General features: G+C 43.4%; 1 protein-coding gene and 2 long non-coding RNA genes across 4 annotated transcripts in view; 1 reads left to right on the top strand and 2 right to left on the bottom strand.

The window, feature by feature from the left end:
- The window catches only part of igf2bp1 (insulin-like growth factor 2 mRNA binding protein 1), a 44,641-nt gene extending 36,394 nt beyond the window's left edge, over window positions 1-8,247 (bottom strand). For both annotated transcript variants that reach the window (XM_061026347.1, XM_061026348.1), the window contains exons 1-2: window positions 7,634-8,247; window positions 6,518-6,578 (exon numbers count right to left, since the gene is read on the bottom strand). In XM_061026347.1, coding sequence (XP_060882330.1) covers window positions 6,518-6,578; window positions 7,634-7,826 — 254 coding nt within the window. In that variant the 5' untranslated portion in view covers window positions 7,827-8,247. The remainder of the gene's footprint in view (window positions 1-6,517; window positions 6,579-7,633) is intronic.
- The window catches only part of LOC132953976 (uncharacterized), a 199,845-nt gene that overhangs the window by 73,631 nt on the left and 109,339 nt on the right, over window positions 1-16,875 (top strand). The gene's annotated exons all lie outside the window — the stretch shown is intronic.
- Window positions 11,126-16,875, bottom strand: part of LOC132995271 (uncharacterized) — a 41,399-nt gene continuing 35,649 nt past the window's right edge. Inside the window, exon 2 of the long non-coding RNA XR_009677003.1 lies at window positions 11,126-14,136. This is a non-coding gene — a long non-coding RNA (uncharacterized LOC132995271). The remainder of the gene's footprint in view (window positions 14,137-16,875) is intronic.

Raw genomic sequence — 16,875 nt, 5'->3', positions numbered from 1 at the left:
ACAGCATCAAGTTCATCTTCATCATCCAAAGCCTGCTGAAGCCTGATTGGTCGATACTGCTCGAGCTACAAGCAGGAACCAGAAGGCTCCCAGACACGTCATTGGTTGCCGTGACTACAGACGATGCACTTTGTAAATAAATGTGTAGAAACTCAGACAGAACAACGATGATGTGTTCCTATCATGTCACCTGCTCTTCTTTAAATCTGAACACCTGACAGCACAATCAGGTATCAGGAAACTAAAGATCACAGAATCACTGATCCTGACGTCTACACCTCCGCCATGTTGACCATGAAGGGAAAGACGTCTTCTGGCGCCTCATTCTCAGACTTTGTTGTAAACTTTAGTCCTGCATTTCTGGAAATTATTTAGCTGCAACTATTTTCACATTTACTTTAGACACTCCAGACAAAGTGAAGAGAATAGTCTCCCACTGTGAGGTGCATGTGTGAACAACCAGATCAGGAGGATTTTAGGAGCAGTACTCCTGAAACGATCTAGATGTTTTCAGATTTGTGCAGACAAGGTAAAAAGCACAGCTCATTTACATATTTAAAGGTACATACACAGAAACAGCCTGTTCTGAGCAGGGCTGAAATAGAGGGGTTTATAGACATGATCAAATACAGGATCAGAGTGGATTTAGAACAAGAAACTTCACACACATGTTTTGAGGAGCTCTGAGACTTATTTAAACTGATTGAAGAGAAGGAGAATATGTCACCTTTAAAAAAAAAAATCTTTTTAAGGTTAATTTGCAAACGTTTCATCACACTGGCTGAGAATAAGAACCAGACTGAAGATGGATTTGCAGACGGGGATGTGATGGCGGTCGATGTTTCAGGAGAAGATATTTTAAAGCTCCGCGTTCACACAGAACCAACAGACTGGTTTCTCTACCTGCACATTTCTGCAATTAGATTTTTGGGCCTTCATGAGAGAGGACAGCTGAAGAGAGACAGGAAACGCTGGGAGGAGAGGAGAGCGACATGCAGCAGAGGGCCGAGGCCGGACCCAAACCCACAATGAGGACCCTAGCCTCTGCACGTGGGGAGCGTGACACGACCACTAGGCCATCCCCCGTCCCTGCACATTTCTAACTCCAGAAAATGAGTTCAGAGCGACAGAGCTGCACAGTGACGCAGCCGAGTGTTTATAATCCGTGTCTTCATGAAAGTGACGGCCTGATGTGAAGACATCTGTCCACGCTGTGAGGAGAGACGGCCAATGAGAAGAGGAGGATTCTCACACACACACACACACACACACACACACACACACACACACACACACACACACACACACACACACACACACACACACACACACACACACACACACACACACACACACACACACACACACACACACACACACACACACACACACACACACACACACACACACACACACACACACACAGAGTCATGCATGCAGTGACAATCAGCTCCTCAGAGCCGCTCAGTATTTCTTTAAATTAAACATGTTTAATGTGTGAGCGAGCGGCGAACGTTAACTAGAACACACAAGGATTAACACACGAGAGGTTGCATAAGACGAGCGAGGACCGCCGAACACCAACGCCATTCTTCTTCAGTTTGAAGATGAGAAATGGTCGAATCCGTCTTTGATTCTTGTGTCTAAAATCACACGTTTTTTGAATGAAGTCTGGAGGGATATTCATGAGCTCCTGCTCCAGATGAAGACGACAGACGGAGGCTGGAGGGTCTGTGTGCTCACCAGAGACCGGAGAGGCCCGACCGGAGGAACCGATGGCACAAAAATAAATACTAAACCCACCCTGAGGACTAGAGGAGCCTAGCTGGCTAAATGAGACTTTGTATTTAATGTAAGAAACAAACATGGCTGCAGCAGTAAAGTACTTCTTTTGTTTTTAAGATTTATTTTGGGGGATTTTTCTGCCTTCATTGGAGAGACAGTGCAGTCGGAGGAGGGGGATGATGTGCAGGTCAGATTTATACCCGGATCCCCCGCCTGGAGGACTACAGACTCCATAAATGGGGTGCACAAACTAACCACAACTTTTATCATTTGGAACGTTTTCTGCATGACGATGAAATCTGCAGCAACGTGTAACGACTGTTTTCTGTTTTAGTCTTTGTGGTAATGAAACTCTGGACGCGCTGAACTCTTGCCTCACATATCAAAGATTTTCAAAATGTTCGATACCCCGTGTTTGTCAGACACACGATGCACCACAGAGCGCCACAGGCGGTCATCCCTGCCCGTGTCCATCACGCTCTATAACTCCTCCCTTTGAGTCAGAACTGAAAACGTCTCCATCAAACAAACTGAGCAACACGTCTGTAAACCGTCAATTATTTTATCAGTCGTTCACGAGTGCTATACCTGGATGACGCCGTCTGCCTAGCGGTTATGTCGCACGCCTCACGGTTCAAATCTGACCTCGGCCCTTTGCTGCACGCCACCCCCCCTCTCTCTCCTCCAATCGTTTCCTGTCTCTTTTCAGCCGTCCAATTCCAATAAAGGCAGAACAGCCCCCAAAGAAATATTTAAATCAGACAAAAAGCGACCGCAAGGGAGAGCGAAAGAGAGCGCCGTCTAAATGACACGAAAGCACAAAAACATTAAGCGAGTGTGCAGGAGTCTGTGTGGAGGTCAAAAACAAGACATGACCCGATACCGTGTTGGCAGGACTTCTATCTTTGTTGCAGCGATATCGTTTGATCTGTGATGACGACACGACATGTACGTGGTCAAACGCTGCACACGTTCAGCTGAAGTCGTTTTAACACACAAACTGTCGCTCACACCGACGACCTCCTCTGAGCTTCTAAATAAAGAAAACAACGATGGAGAAACGTTTGCAGGTTGAAGTGAATCACAGCTTGAAGTTTTGCATGTTTCATAAATTACATAACGTTTATACGAGGTGAAAAAGGCTCCTTTTGTTTTGGTTCCCACACAGTGACCTCTTCAAGACAGACATCTTCAGGTATTTATTTATTTATTTAACCGGGTAAGTTAAGATCCAGACCTCGTTCACATGGGGGGGGGGGGGCGCCATGACCATGAGGGCAGCAGACGTAATGTGACCATCAGAGGCTTGCTTTGGAGAATAATCTGCAGGTTTTTAATCTCTAGAGCGCCATCGTTAACCTCTCAACGCTCGTGTACAATAATGTTCACAGTGCAGCTTCTCAGCAACCACACACCCACACACACCCACACCCACACACACACACACACACACACACACACACACACACACACACACACCAAGAGCACAGAGGGTTAGCATGCTAACTGAAACATCACAGGTTGTAAATACACACAAACTCAAAGAGGGCTGATTAAACTCTGTAAATTAAGTACAAGCTTTAGAAATATTTAACTGACTCTCATCGGGTGTGAAACATTTTTAACACGTTTGGATTTATTTATTATTTTTGCTGCTTTGAGAATTTTTGGTTTTTATTAAAGATAAAGCAGTGATTTCAAACATCCACTCAAACCAAGTTTTTTTCAACAAGAGCTGCAACAAAATGAGATTTTTCAGACGAGGGGGAAAATTCCACATGTTGGCATTAAATAAAAAATCTTTGTGCACGCTTCACGCGGACGCTGTGCAGACGCCTTTCTGTCGTTTACACTTCGAGCACGAGGACGCCTTCAGAGCTTTTCTGTAGCTGTTGTACGTTTTCTTCACTCTCGCTCTCTGCAGGAATTCTATACATTTTTCTCTCCAGAGAGGAGGGCTTGTTCCCTCTCAGTGACCCCCCTCCTCCTCTCACACAACCACACACACCCTCCAGCCCCCGCTCTCCCCTCCCCACCTCGACCACTCCTGCTGACCTCAGCCTGACACACATTTCAGTCAACTTCATGATGAAAATTACGACTGTCTCTGTCATTTAAAACCCTTCAGTCTCCATCTCACAGCGCTCACTTTTAATCCAGACACACTCGCACACTCACAGTGGACGTGGTCAGGGGGTCAGGGGCGTCCCTGGGCGGCGCCCCCCTGCAGCCTATACAGGGCTTTAGCATAAACACTTATAGAATAAAAAGAAAGGAATATAACCATAGAGGTTCCCTTACAGGAGTGGGCCCCCTCCCCCCTCACATAAAGGGTTTGTTCCTAGCGCCCCTCCCTCCCACGCAAACACACACACACACACACACACACACACACACCTCCACAGAGGCTCCATGTCGACACTCAAACTACACAGAGCAACTTTCTACTACAAGTCAAAGTGTTTATAGCAAAATAACACTAAATCCACACTAATGACACCAAGCAGGAGCAGCTGTTTGAAAAGTTTCATTAAAAACATGTCAACATTAAAATACGTAATTTATCAATAAAGAGAACGACGTTACAAGGCCCCAACACTCAAATTAACGCCCAACAATAATACCTAGCAATTTTTATTCAATAATAGTAATTTAAACCCTTACTTTAAAGTTTTGTCTATTTTTACACCAAAACAAACGACAGGTAGAATATGTGAAAATTTCAATTCACGCGGATTAATTTGAGACGTAATATGAATAATTTGGCTCCCGCTGTTTCAACATATAACGGCCATTTTAAGAAATGTCAATAAAAAATGGTCTCTACTTATTTAAAACCCACGTCAGTATAATTTATCATCATAACGATGTATTTGAGCAATTAATCAAAGCCAGTTTAGCTGTGAACGGGTAAAGTAGGCCGTTGAGGAGACCCGGAACTACACACGGTGTTAAAAAAAAAAATCCCTCCGCCTGTTCCCAGCGTCGCCATTTTGCCCTCACAGCCTGACGTGGAGAGCTTCGTGGGTGCTCCACGTGCAGAGGAGCCACGGAGGGCCTCAGCTCAACCCACGGTGCCCCCCTTTGCTCCCCCCCACAAATCACCTTTGTCACGAAGGTTACATCAGAGACGTTGGGGGCCACGAAAACACTCAATAATTAACCGTCATCCGGAGAGAGGGAAGCCACCACGGCCCGGTGCCGCCATGTTGACACATTTTAAAACAGTATGGCGAGTGACCCGTTTGAGCAGATTTACAAACATTAACATCTTTAATGAACTGTTTTTAGTCTTTCCACCCATCTACACTAACAAATAAACACAGCTGAGGTTTTAAAATCCAAAATGTCTTCTTCGTTTGTTCATATGGCGAAATGTGGCGCAACCAGAATCTGCTTTAATTTGAATACGTGGCCACAATCACGTAAAATGACGTAATTAATCACCTCAACAACATGTTAGAATTTATTTAAGGCCAAAAATATATCAAAAGGGCGAAATTCACGCTCACTTTTGTGTGTTAAAGTGTAAAAAGCACGTGTGTGGCCCGTAATGGCGGAACATGGAGGCTGACCTCGTATCTGTGCCAAAGGTCACAGGCATGAATAATGATATATCACGGATTCTATAAACATGTTTGAAAACCAGGTCAAATCCGAGCAGCTCGCCTATATGGACCCCAGTTTAAACCACAAGCAGCTGTCAGAGCTACAGGTAATGTTTCCATTCAAATGCATTAAACACAAAACTGCATTCCACATATAATTAAAATGATAAACACCATTATTCTATGCATCTATTCTTACACGACAACTGGCTGCAAACTATCATCGAAATAAACACCAGGTTTAGAGAACGAGATTAAAATGAATATGTACGTTAATTTGACAAAACAAGTAGGAGTCTGTCTGCAATTAATATTTACATACAAAATTAAACAACTCATTCAAATGATGTAACTTCACTTTAAGGAATTCTACTAAAAGGATTTTTAAATTGATTACTAGCTCGTGATGTGTGTGTGTGTGTGTGTGTGTGTGTGTGTGTGTAAACTTACTACACAAATAGTTTACGTGTCATTAAAGTTAAAAACCCCTATCTCTGACTTTTATTTATTTATATGTATTATTTTTGAGTCTGTGTTTTTCCAACGTGCTCTCTCGTGTTGCAGCTGAATATCAACAAAGGATTCTCTTATATTTAAATGCATGTAAATAATTTGCATTAAAAGGCAAGTGAACAACAATCTCGTGCACACGACGTGCACGTTTCCCAAACCAAGCTCGTCCGTGTGTATGTCTAAATATCCTGTTAAATAAATATAGTGTGTCAGACTTTGGGACGTGTTTTAGCAGGATTGTTGCAGAATATGATCTGAACATGCCAACAAGGATTCACTCCACCAACAGCAACATTTTCCCCAAATGAGCAGGAGAAGTCTGCACAGCTCGGCAGCAGAAAGCTGAAACAGTTTCACAGCAATGGCCGACAAAGTTGAGGCTCCGTTCACTCACAAACACACCAACAAGCAACCAAACAAACCAACCGAAACACAACCTGCAGAAAGCTTCACACACTCACAAAACAAGTGTGTGTGTTCTCAAAGTAACCAGCAAAATGTTGATTCAGTTGTACGTAGATGAGAGAAAGGCCTGTACGAGGTGGTGCAACACATTAAGGGGGGGTTTAGAGAGGGGGGAGGGGGTATGGTGTTATGGATTTGTTTGGTACCTTTGCTTCTTGGGGACAGAGTGCTCGACCTCGATACGTTTCCCCTGAATCTCCACTTTACCTGAAAAACAATTAAAAACACGAAGTCAGGACACACTGGTGCTACATGCTAACTGTTTACTAGCAGTGGCAGGCCCAATAGGAGGGTGTAGGCTGTGTTATGAACACACAGCTCATGTTAGAGCTCTTCTTAAAGTTTAAGGTTTTATATTTAACGAGAAGCTACACCAAGCTGATAGGAAAGGGGGAGGGTGCAGGTTCAAAGGGCCCAAACAGGAACTGTAAAGTAGGCTCCATAATGAGCCACTTAAACCCCCATACGTATGATCCACGACACTTACATGAGTGTTATATTTTCTCTGACACCATTCAGGGTCCTATCAGTGTCTCTCAGTTTGTGTTTTGTGAGGTTTCCTGCAGAAGAAGCTGCAGGCATGGCGACCTTTCGTCCTCACGTTACGAATAAACCAAATGGTGAGAAATACACGCAAATAAAAAACAGCTGAGTGCAGGTTTGACATTAGCTGTGATTAAATTCTTATTTCTGTGTTCGTGAAGGTTCAGGGCATGTGTTAGAGTAAGAAACGGTAGGATATTTGTCTATCTTTGTCATAGTGGGCAGCCGGCTTAAAGGGGGAGGGGAGCCAGCGAGGCTTCATTATATATCACAGGAGAGTCAGTCCAATGCTAGGCTTCAAAATGTCACTCAAATACAAATATAAGCCTCGAACACAAACGCTGTAATCACCACAGGAGGAATTACAGAGATCTTAATGAGGCTGCAGCATTGTGTGTGGTTGTAAGAAATGAAGGGGCTCTAGTGTAACGGTATAGCTTTACGTTTACACTACGTGTGTCCCTCCCCCCTTGCAAAAGTTGAATGGCTCCCCTGGGTGTTCAGCTCTCCATTCAGCTACTATCAATAAAAAAAATAATTGTGTGGATGTGTTTTTATCTCGCATGTTCATGCAGGAGCCCCGCAGGAGGACGGGGAGAGAATCTGGGGCACACCGCCGAAAGGTGTGCGAGCAGCCGCGGCTCCACCACCGCTCCCCCCCCTACTCACAATGAATGAAAGTAAAGCTTGCAGGGTCTCCGAAGACCTCCTGAACTCACCAGAAAACGTCTCGATGGCCTTCATGGCCCACTGATCGTCCGGACAGTCCACAAATGCATAGCCGGTTTTCATGAGAAACTGTCCGGAGTAGGGGATCTTGTGTTCGTCAAAGGTTTTTCCTAAGTCCTCAGCAGTCACGCTGTCGCTTAGATTCCCAATGTACAGCTTGTGCATGTTGGTTACTGTTTGCATTACTCCAGAGAAACGAAAACAAAAACCACAAAGAAAAAAAAAACACCCAAAAAAATATCTCAAATAAAAGCCAGCGAATAAAAAAAAGTTTCTGCCGTTAATTCGCTTTTTAGAGCAACACGATCTTCACACTCTGTCAGGCAAATTAAATTAAATTCTCCGCTGCAAACTCAAACACAAAAAAGTGTAAAAGCGGACGCGGGTGTTGAATTTAAATCCAGTTTGTGTGAGTGGAGCAGGAGGATGCGGCTCCAGCAGAGTACAGCAGCCTGTAGCCTCGGAGGAGGAGGAGGAGGTGGGTGTACTGGTGGTACTGGTGGATTTTGGTGATGGGTCTGTGGTGGAAGAGTGGGGAAAAACTATGGCGGGATCAGGTCGGGAAAATGTTTTCCTCTCTCTCCGCCTCTCTCTCTCTCAGTGATCCGGCGGAGGGGAGACGCCGCCCCTCCACCGACTCACCAAGAGGAAACCACGTGGTGTGTGTGGAGTAGGTTAGAGAGGAGGGGAGGGAGGGATGGGGGAGGAGGAGGCACCCCCCCCTCTCATCTCATCCATCCGAGGGTATTCACCAGATGAGCGCGTGTGTTCATGTGCACGCGAGAGAGAGAGACCCCTGTGCTCGTGCCATTCTGTACTGTACTCGTGCTTTTATGCAACACGACGTGGCCACAACACGCATGCGCCTAACGACCCCTACGCTCCGTGCAGGCAAAGATGATCCTATATATGGGAGTACGGGGTCTCTTACGTGACACATCAGGAGTTTTAGCTTAAAGCTAAGAGCGGGAAAACTTCTGTTGATTTTATTACTTTAGTCTCGTGCTCTGAACTGACGGAGGCCTCTGGGTGAAGTGAGAGGTTAATTTAAATAAAAAAAGACCCCGCCTTCTTATTCTATAGCCCCCCCACCCCACTCTCACTCTGTGGATGGAGACGGTGCCTGGTCATGATGTTACATAAATGACCTATGGTGAACCTCAGGGTGCTGCGAGCTGGGAACAAAAGGTCTGGGGGCCCCATTTTTTGCCTCAGGGGCCTCGAGGGTAGCGCTACTGGAAACCCTCCATCCCACTCACTGCCTCCTCCACCCACCACCCCTATTAACTGAAACAATGAATCAAACATGGCGGCGGATCTGCACCGCGCAGCGTTAGCTTGCGTTGCACCCTAAACAATCCTGCTTCTTCTAAAACCAGTGGTCGTTGTGCTGGTTCTGTAAGGTCAGGGCTTTCAACAGGCCACACCGAGCCTTGGGCGCCCCACCCCGGCAGCCTGTTGTGTTTTACCATATTTGTGAGTGGGGGGGGGGGGGGGTGTTGCAGAGGAAGTGACTGAATGGCGCAGTCGCTGGAAAAACTGCACCACACACTCCCTGCGCCTCTCTGCGTGGACGAAGGCTTATCAAAATGGAGGCTGACTGACACACAGGCCTGCCTCCCCCCTCTGCACACACACACTCACACTCTCTCTACATGCAGCCTGCGCCTTCAGGTTCTGTTTTGGTGTAAATTTCAACAAGTATGGCTTTAAACTTTTTTAAATCACCCGTCTCTCTCCTCCGTGTGTTGGAGTTGAATGCCACGCCGTGTCTACACGCCCACGCAGCCGACGTGGCACCGTGGTGCGCCCGCCTGGTTAGAAAATGGCTCCTTCACACAAAATGGATCCAAACTATCCAACTGGTGGCGTAGAAATCATTCCTACATCATGGTTGAATTTTAAATAATTAGGAACATTTACTTTCCCTGTTACGCGTTGGACGAAATCAGCCGTTTTGTCCTTTTTAAAAAAAAATCTGGCCGTTACTTTTATATGGCTTTAATTAAGTCATATTTCATAATTTATATGTTTAATGACACTTATATTTGAGTCTTTAAAGAGTATATTTGCAGCATGTTTGAGACTAAATCAACAAATGTGTTAAAACTTTCAAATAATGAAATTAATCTTAAATTAATCTCATTGTAATCCTCAGTATTAAAGTCACACAGCCTGCAGGGCTGAAGGAGCCCGTTATTAATTATTCAGTTATCATAGCTGTAGGATGACGTCATCTATTAATGGTAAAGCTTTAATACTTTACATCAACTTAACTACCCCCCCCCCCTGCTTCATCTGTGGACCCCCCAGTGATGTTTCCCTTTTTTTATTCTCATCCTGAGATGGTTAGGGCTCCTCTCCCCAACCCTCCCTTTCTCCACACACACACACACACACACACACACACACACACACACACACACACACACAGGGGTCACAGGGGAGCGGCTGAGGTCACAGTGTTTCTGAGGGTCATATAACCACAAAGGACGTAACATAGTTTTGGTGAGAGCGACATTTCTCGACCGTTGAAGAAAATTTAATTTAAAGCGTAAAAATTAGAAATGTTGTTTTTAACCACCTGAAGACATTCTCACAGCGAGTTCATAACAAAACAAACATCTGTAGTTTAGTCACATAACTTTCAAATTTAATGACATTCATTTGGAGATATAATTCACAAACATCTAGCTTCATAAACTTTTATTAACAACCTCTATGTAATAATTGTTCTACGTTGTTTGTCAACAAACTTCAGGACTAAAACATAAATGATGCAGAGTGGGAAAGAGAACTGAAATATTCTACTCAAGTTGAAGAACTTTCACTTTGTAAACTTCAGTTCAAGTTAAATTACCCATTTTAAAATGTACTTGAGTAAAAGTCAAAAGTAGCATTTCAAATTAACTTTCAGCAAAAATTGGAAAATTGTAAAAAAAAAAAAAAAATGGATCTCTCCTTGTAGAGGAAAAAGGATGAGAGGATTTAAATCTCAAATCTTCACAAATTAAAGTGAAATTACAAAATAAGAGGGGAGAGAGAGAGGTAGACATGCGGGGAAAGGAGCCACAGGTCGGATCCGAACCTTAAACCGCCTGGGGGACCACAGCCTCTGTACATGGGGCGCACACACCAACCACTAGGCCACTGGCACCCCCAGCGAAAAACAATACTTAAAACCAAACCTTCTTAAGTAGACGTTAAATTACAGATGAAAAAACGACTCAATAACAGAAACAGGAGTAAATGTAATTCGCTAATTCCACTCCTTATATGGTCGTATTCATCATTTTCATTAGTCATCAAACTCCGCCCATCTTTACGTTCATCTCATGCATTTTTTCCTGACGCATGAATTATAATATTTTTGGACTAAAGTCACAGTTTCTCTTCAGGGAGGAGGTGACTCTGTTGTGTTCGCTCTTATTGTGTACGTGAAGGTGAAAAGAACGAGACAGCGAAGAAAGAGAGACGTGGAGTCAGAGTAGAAACACGTTTTATTACGTGTAAATCATGTTTTTAAAAAGCTGCAGACAGAAAAGCTGACAACATGTGAGCGCTGAAACAACCGTTAAACCAAAACGCCTGAGTGTTCAGTCCATCGTCGAGATTCTGACAGCGAGGACGACAAAGAATAAAACATGACGTCACTTCTTCACCCGAACTCGTCGACGCCCTCCACTTTATAAAACTGAAGATTCTCTGACGAGTCGTGGAGTTAAAACGTCTCGGCCTCCTGAAGGTTTAATGCAGAATAAAGTGTGAGATTTGTGACGCGTCCACACGATGAGAATGATCACGATCCCTCGCTGCGGTGTTGACCTGAAACACGAAGAAGCAGCGTTACACATTTGCCGAGTGTAAAATGAAGAATGTATATTTAACGTTTGTGTGGAGACTCTGAGCGAGTTGGTGACCTCCTCGTGCACGCTCCGTAGTTTCCCTCCTCGTTTGTTTGATGAAAAGTTTCTTTAATAGTCTGATGGATAAATATTTATGTTAAAGGGTTAGAGAAGTGTTCAGCTCTTTTAAAGTCGGTCTAGTTAAACGTCCGTATTTCAAAATGTCTCTCGAGTTTTAAATCTAAAAGTTCTTCAGAGCGGAGCCTCTCAGCTGGTCGGGCCTCGGGACCCCCCAAACCCTTCACGAGACATCGTCACCCATATTTCCGAGAATCTTCAGAAACCTTCAACCAATCAGATTGTTAACAGGAAGTTGTTCAGTTTAGACCTCCGATGGAAGAAAACGAGAAAGAACAAAGATTTATGGAATAATCAGTTCACGTAATAGGGCGCGGCAGGAATGAGTCCTAAAACTAGGAAGTAAGTTAGCATGTTAGCGCCATGGGGTCTAACGTCTAAAAGTTAACAGGGATTATGAATGGGTTTGTGGTTAGACAATTGAAATAAGGCCTGTGGTTAACACAAGCTGAAGAGATGTTAGCGTTTTGTTAGAACACATAAACTACGTTAGGTAATACCCCCACTTGTGAATTTGAAAGATTTTACGCATCAACTCGTTAGCAAGGCGGTTGCTAACAAGTGGCTAAATGAGACTACAGTGGTTGTTATTATCATTAAACGCCATCACGACAGACACAAACACCGGGTTAAGCCAAATATATACGGTTTATAAACAATTTATGAAGCTACGGTTTCGCTAGCTTGTCAAAAACCGCAGATTAGCTCATCTGAGATCGTCTGAAGCATATCGGTAGTGACGTCAAAATCATCCAACCGTGGTGTAGTTAGCTTGTAGCATAACGTTAGCTTTTTACTTCTGTTGGCCGCATTAACGCTTCAAACATCATAAAAATGGCGTCCATTTGTGAAGATTCTCCTGCTGAACAAAACGCCTACGCATCAGAAACGTGTTTGCCACAGAGCTTATTTTCTGCAGAAATCCCAGAGGCGAATTCTCCATAGACTCCATGGCGATGCTACTTCACGTCATTTGGTTTGTTCTCTACATCAGACCGTCCGTTAACCGACCTCGAGAGGGGAAATTCAGGTGTTGCAGCGCTAAAAAGACAAGAAGAAGAAGAGAATATGAATTCAAATTCAAATTCAAAAAACGTTATTTGTCCCCGGGGGGCAATTCAAAGGCACACAGAGCAATAAAGGCAAATTAAATATTAGATTCGATTAAATAGACAAATATTAACTTGTAATAGTTTCTGCTGATTCGATGACTAGTCGACTGTTGACTGATATCGTGTTGCCTTTCAGTGTTCAATAAAAATCTGAATTTAAAACGTCTAACAGAAGTTATAAAACGTGATGTATTAAAGGACAGGAGTCCGTTCTTCATCTCGTCACTTCAGAGACTTTCAGTGTGACTTCCCTCCCTAAACAATACCATCATGAGACCCGTCCCCTTGTTTGCATGGTAGTGTGTGTGTGTGTGTGTGTGTGTGTGTGTGTGTGTGTGTGTGTTGGGGGAGGGGAGGGGAGGGGAGGTCAAAGGCTGTGGAGAAACCGGGTGAGTCAGGTGGGAATGCGGGAGGAGGAGGAGACAAAGTGCCTCTGAAAATGCAAAGAGATTCATGTTCATCTTTTTCTTCTTCTGTGGTCGTTTTATAACTGATTTTAAAAACCGGACTAAGAATCAAGAAGAAAGAAACTGTGACATCTCAGATCATTTACGATTAAATCTTCTATCTGTGAAAGAGGGAAACCAGTACTCTATGCCTGTACAAACGTAGTCCGACGTTCACTACGCGTAAAATCGACGCCACTTCAAGCCCTGTGATTGGACCGGCATGGATTCATCAGCTCCAACACAACACGCCCTGTTTCAGTCTCCAAACCTGGTGATGTAACTAGCTCAGAGATGCGGACACTGCGGACGGGTTTGTAGGCGCAGTATGGCCGAGTATGTGGCGCTCACAAAGACGTAGGTCACTACGGCGCTGCTAAGGCGAAGATTCAACACGGATGTTTAAACCAGGCGTGACTCATGAAAACGCCCGAGATGGAAAAAATAAATCCTCCAACAGGATTTGATTCGCTACTTCATGCAAAAGTGACATCGACGAGCATGACGGCTTCTCGTCTTGAGCTGAAATGTTGAACATTTTTAAACCATTATGTGCGACCATAAAAAAAAGCTAGAAAAACGCATTGTGCAGCAGAGAAGAGCGCCCGGCATGCACGCCGTACCAGAGGAAGAAAACGATTAGTTTGCGACGTCCCTCTCTGTGATCGGGCTTTAAGGAGAGGGTCAGTTTAGATTTCTGTGTGACACGTTCGACCCTCACAATTTTAAATACACCACGACGAGGTGAGAAATAAATTTACACTTAAAAGGTCAGAGGTCACGGTATCCTGAGTGGAATGGTCTCCACAGTGTAATGTACGGGAAAGTTAAGGCAAGAAAAAACACACCCTGCTGTTATTATTGTTGTTGTTGTTGTTGTAGTCTTTTTCCCAGCTGATTCTCAGTGGCGGTGGAGCAGTAGGATACTATAGAGCAATCCCAGCCTAACTTTCTTTCAGTCAACCTAACGACAGCCTGAGAGCTGGAGCTGAGGCAGGTTTTAAACCTCCTGACAAACCGTTACACTGCGCCCACCTGTCAATCATGTCAGCTACACGCCTTATTGTGAATAACTCTTATCCTTCATCAAATCAAAACTGATGAGTCATCAAAACATTCACCCCCCCGTACAGTGTGTGTCGATCGAGACATGAGCTAATCACACCTATTTGTTTTTTTGAACCAGGCTGTAAACATGTTAATCTCTGCTGTAAAAACATACTTTTTAGAATGGGTGTGTATGTGACTTCCTGTGCTTCTGCAGCCAGCCTCTAGTGGACACTCGAGGAACTTCAAAATGGCCGCCTCCAAAGACTCAGTCATATCATATTTTCCTTCTCTGGAGTTCCTACAGCGACGCGTTCCTCGTCCACCGCCCGAAGGTATAAAAACATCTCGTGTAGCATCAACGTCTTCCTGCAGAAACAAACAGACGGAGAGGAAGAGTCCTCATTAGACGGGCTGAACTGTAACGCAGCGGCGGAGGAAGAAAAACAAATAATGAGATCCAGGCTGCGTTTCTCTCCACCTGAACGAGCATCATCTGTGAATTAAACAAACCATTAAAGGCATTCGTACGTGTTTGTTACTCATGCACAGAAATATCTGTTTGATATACAAACATGACTTCAGGGACATTATAGAATATTATTACAGCCTCGTTTTCTATCGTATATTCACTATCCCTTTTCCCACAATTTCCCAGTTTGGGATCAATAAAGTAATTCTATTCTATTCTATCAAATGCTCCTGATTCAGGCTGAATACGAGTCACTTTTATTTTTCCTGCTTTCATGATGTTTTAGACCCCTGAAGAGGACGTCTCTCCTGTCAGATACGTGTGGTCGCTCTGCGTTTATCGCATGTTTTTTAATATTTTACATACTTCTTTGCTGTGAGAGAAACAAACAGGGACTGCATCTTCAGCGGGACTAATGAGATCCTTCATCGGTGTGCAGAAACACATTGTTAGCTCCTGTATGTTTTCATCTATTCTCACCTGTTTCTCCCCATTATTTCCTCTGTCACATACAGACTGTTTGTCTCACGCTTACAGAGAAGCTGTTTGACCTGTTGGTCAGCTAACAGTCTGAAGAGTCTGATTTAAATAAACAAACAGAATCTACTTTAGTTTTTCATGAATGTGTTCAGTAAATGTTCTTATTAGAAGAACAGATAAACAGTTGTGACATGTGACGTTAAAAATCTCCAAGTGGGAAAAGAAATTAAAAGAGTTAAAGGATCAATCAGTGAAATGTGTACTGAGTGAAATGATAAAGTGAGCTTACTATATGATCAGACATTAAGGAAACATGTTGAAGTGCTGGTTGCTATGACAACAATGCAGCAGTCAGTATGTCCTCCTTCTAACTTTAGATTCTGGTCCTGAATGCTCTGGATTTGTTTGGACCAGAGAAGGTAGGCAGTTTTAAGGCGACCCCCCACACGGCCGTTTTGGACGCCCCTCAGTTTGCCAGATATGAGAGCAGTTATCAGGTCAACAGGTGTTGCAGCGATGGAAGCGGGCAAGAGAAGTGGTTCAGATAGAAGTGATTGTACCCGACCTAAAAAGCCTCTGCATGTTTCTAATAAGCTCCACGAGCAGAAACGTGCTCAAACTAGGATCAATATTGGAGATGCTTTAGAAAAATGGAGAGAGGTTAGAACACAGAAAGGTTTACAGACCCATGCAGAGCTGGATAAACACTGAAGCTTCAGTGTCCACCACATGGTGACCTGCATGAGCTTGGTCTCTAGAGAGGAGGAGGGGGGGGAGACAGCGCTCTACGATGTTTAGAATTTGAACCGTCCTGTTACGAGTGGTAAATGTTTCAAAGAGTTCATCACAGCTACCTCAAAAACAAAGTCCATTCATGACTTATTGTTAGTGTATTATTATATTTTTTATGTATTTTTATTTTTTCACTCCCTTTCAAAGAGTGTTTACGTTTCGATAAATTAATAAGATGCAGATCAACGAGTCACTGTGTTTCATAATTGTGATCTCGGTATCAATTAAAATAATCGTGAGTGTCGCTCATACAGCGGCCGTTTTCAACTGACTGTTGTCATGGAGACAGGACGGACGTGCAGCACTTTTCTGCTTTTTTTTTCTGAGATTAAAAAAAGTAACTTTTACATAAAGTCAATTTGAACACTCTATTTTTGACATTTACTCGAGTATATTTGTAAATGGGTCATTTAACTTGTACTCAAATGTCATCAAAGTGAAATTGCTTTTACTTGAGTAGAATATTTCAGTTTTTCCCCCCCTCTGATGGTTAGTGGCTACATGCTTCTACTAACATGTTATACTGTTTATTTGTTTTATGTCCCCTTAATCGCTTCGATACGTCATGTTGTTTCAGTTTGAAGTTTTTTAGTGTTGCACCCTAATTATCGTCTTTGTCCACTTTCTTGTTTATCTTGTTCTAAGGGAGATTATTCTAAAATCTGGCCGTGCAGGGATTACAGGAGGACACGAGCCTTTTTACAGAAAAGCTGATTAATATGAACTTCCCCATCAAAATAAAATTACAGTAAAATTAAGTAAAAATTACCTTAGAAAGCAGATTTTAAATGATGTCACAGAAACAACATGTCCTCTTGTAAACAGAAAGTGTCTTTGCAGCTAAAAAAAAATCTGTTGCTTTAAATAGAGTGAATTATTTTGTTTATTCTTATCAAACTT

This window comes from Labrus mixtus, chromosome 20 (assembly GCF_963584025.1).
Source record: "Labrus mixtus chromosome 20, fLabMix1.1, whole genome shotgun sequence".
Lineage (NCBI taxonomy): Eukaryota > Metazoa > Chordata > Actinopteri > Labriformes > Labridae > Labrus > Labrus mixtus.
The sequence above is the reverse complement of the archived record's forward strand: the minus strand, read 5'-3'. Positions and strand labels throughout refer to the sequence as shown.